Consider the following 602-nt stretch of genomic DNA (forward strand, 5'->3'; position numbering starts at 1 on the left):
CCCACCTCCCGGAGGGAGAGGAGACCCAGAGGCTTCTGCTATCCTCTCTCTGCCCTTCTTTTTGTTCATCTCTTTCTTGTAACTTTGCAGGTTCTCATCGCTTCCGCCTTTCTTCTTTCTACTTTCTCACTTGCCTTTTGCTTTTCCTCCCTTTTCCCTCCCTCTCCTCCTGCCTTGAGTTGGCAGGACTTTACCAAGTGGGCGGAGCAGAGGGGCTGGTCCTCTGAGGCCACATACAGCCCTCGCCTCCTCTCAGCTCCCCAGATGTAGGGAATCTGTGGGGCCTGTGGGGACACCGAGACCAGGTCCAGGGGCCCAAAGGAGCCTATCAGCCCACAGCTGGCCTCTATCACCAGCCTGAGGGGATGAACAGGAGCAGAAAGAGGCCCTCACCCCAGAGCAGCCTGCCACTTACTTTTTCTTCTCTTTGTCTCTTTTCAGAGTCTGTGAGCCTCCAGCCTGGGAGCCCTGGGACTGAAGCAGCTCAGCCGCCGTCTTCCTCTGTTTGAAAGCGTTCACTTCGTCATCCAGGGATTTCTTCTTATCCTCCAGCTTCTTCTTCTCGTCCTGGTGTAGTTTCTTCAGACGGTCAAACTTCTCAT

At 54.8% G+C, this 602-nt stretch overlaps 1 protein-coding gene across 2 annotated transcripts in view; it reads right to left on the bottom strand.

The window, feature by feature from the left end:
* The window catches only part of LOC104984766 (septin-6-like), a 14098-nt gene that overhangs the window by 4894 nt on the left and 8602 nt on the right, over positions 1-602 (bottom strand). Inside the window, exon 5 of one of the 2 annotated variants that reach the window (XR_824785.1) lies at positions 6-602. Coding sequence is in view for 1 of the 2 variants with exons in the window: in XM_010834686.1 (XP_010832988.1) it covers positions 416-602 (187 nt within the window). In the remaining variant the exon portion in view is untranslated. The remainder of the gene's footprint in view (positions 1-5) is intronic. The other variant, XM_010834686.1, reaches the window with a different exon arrangement.

This window comes from Bison bison, unplaced genomic scaffold, assembly GCF_000754665.1.
Source record: "Bison bison bison isolate TAMUID 2011002044 unplaced genomic scaffold, Bison_UMD1.0 scf7180017845439, whole genome shotgun sequence".
NCBI lineage: Eukaryota > Metazoa > Chordata > Mammalia > Artiodactyla > Bovidae > Bison > Bison bison.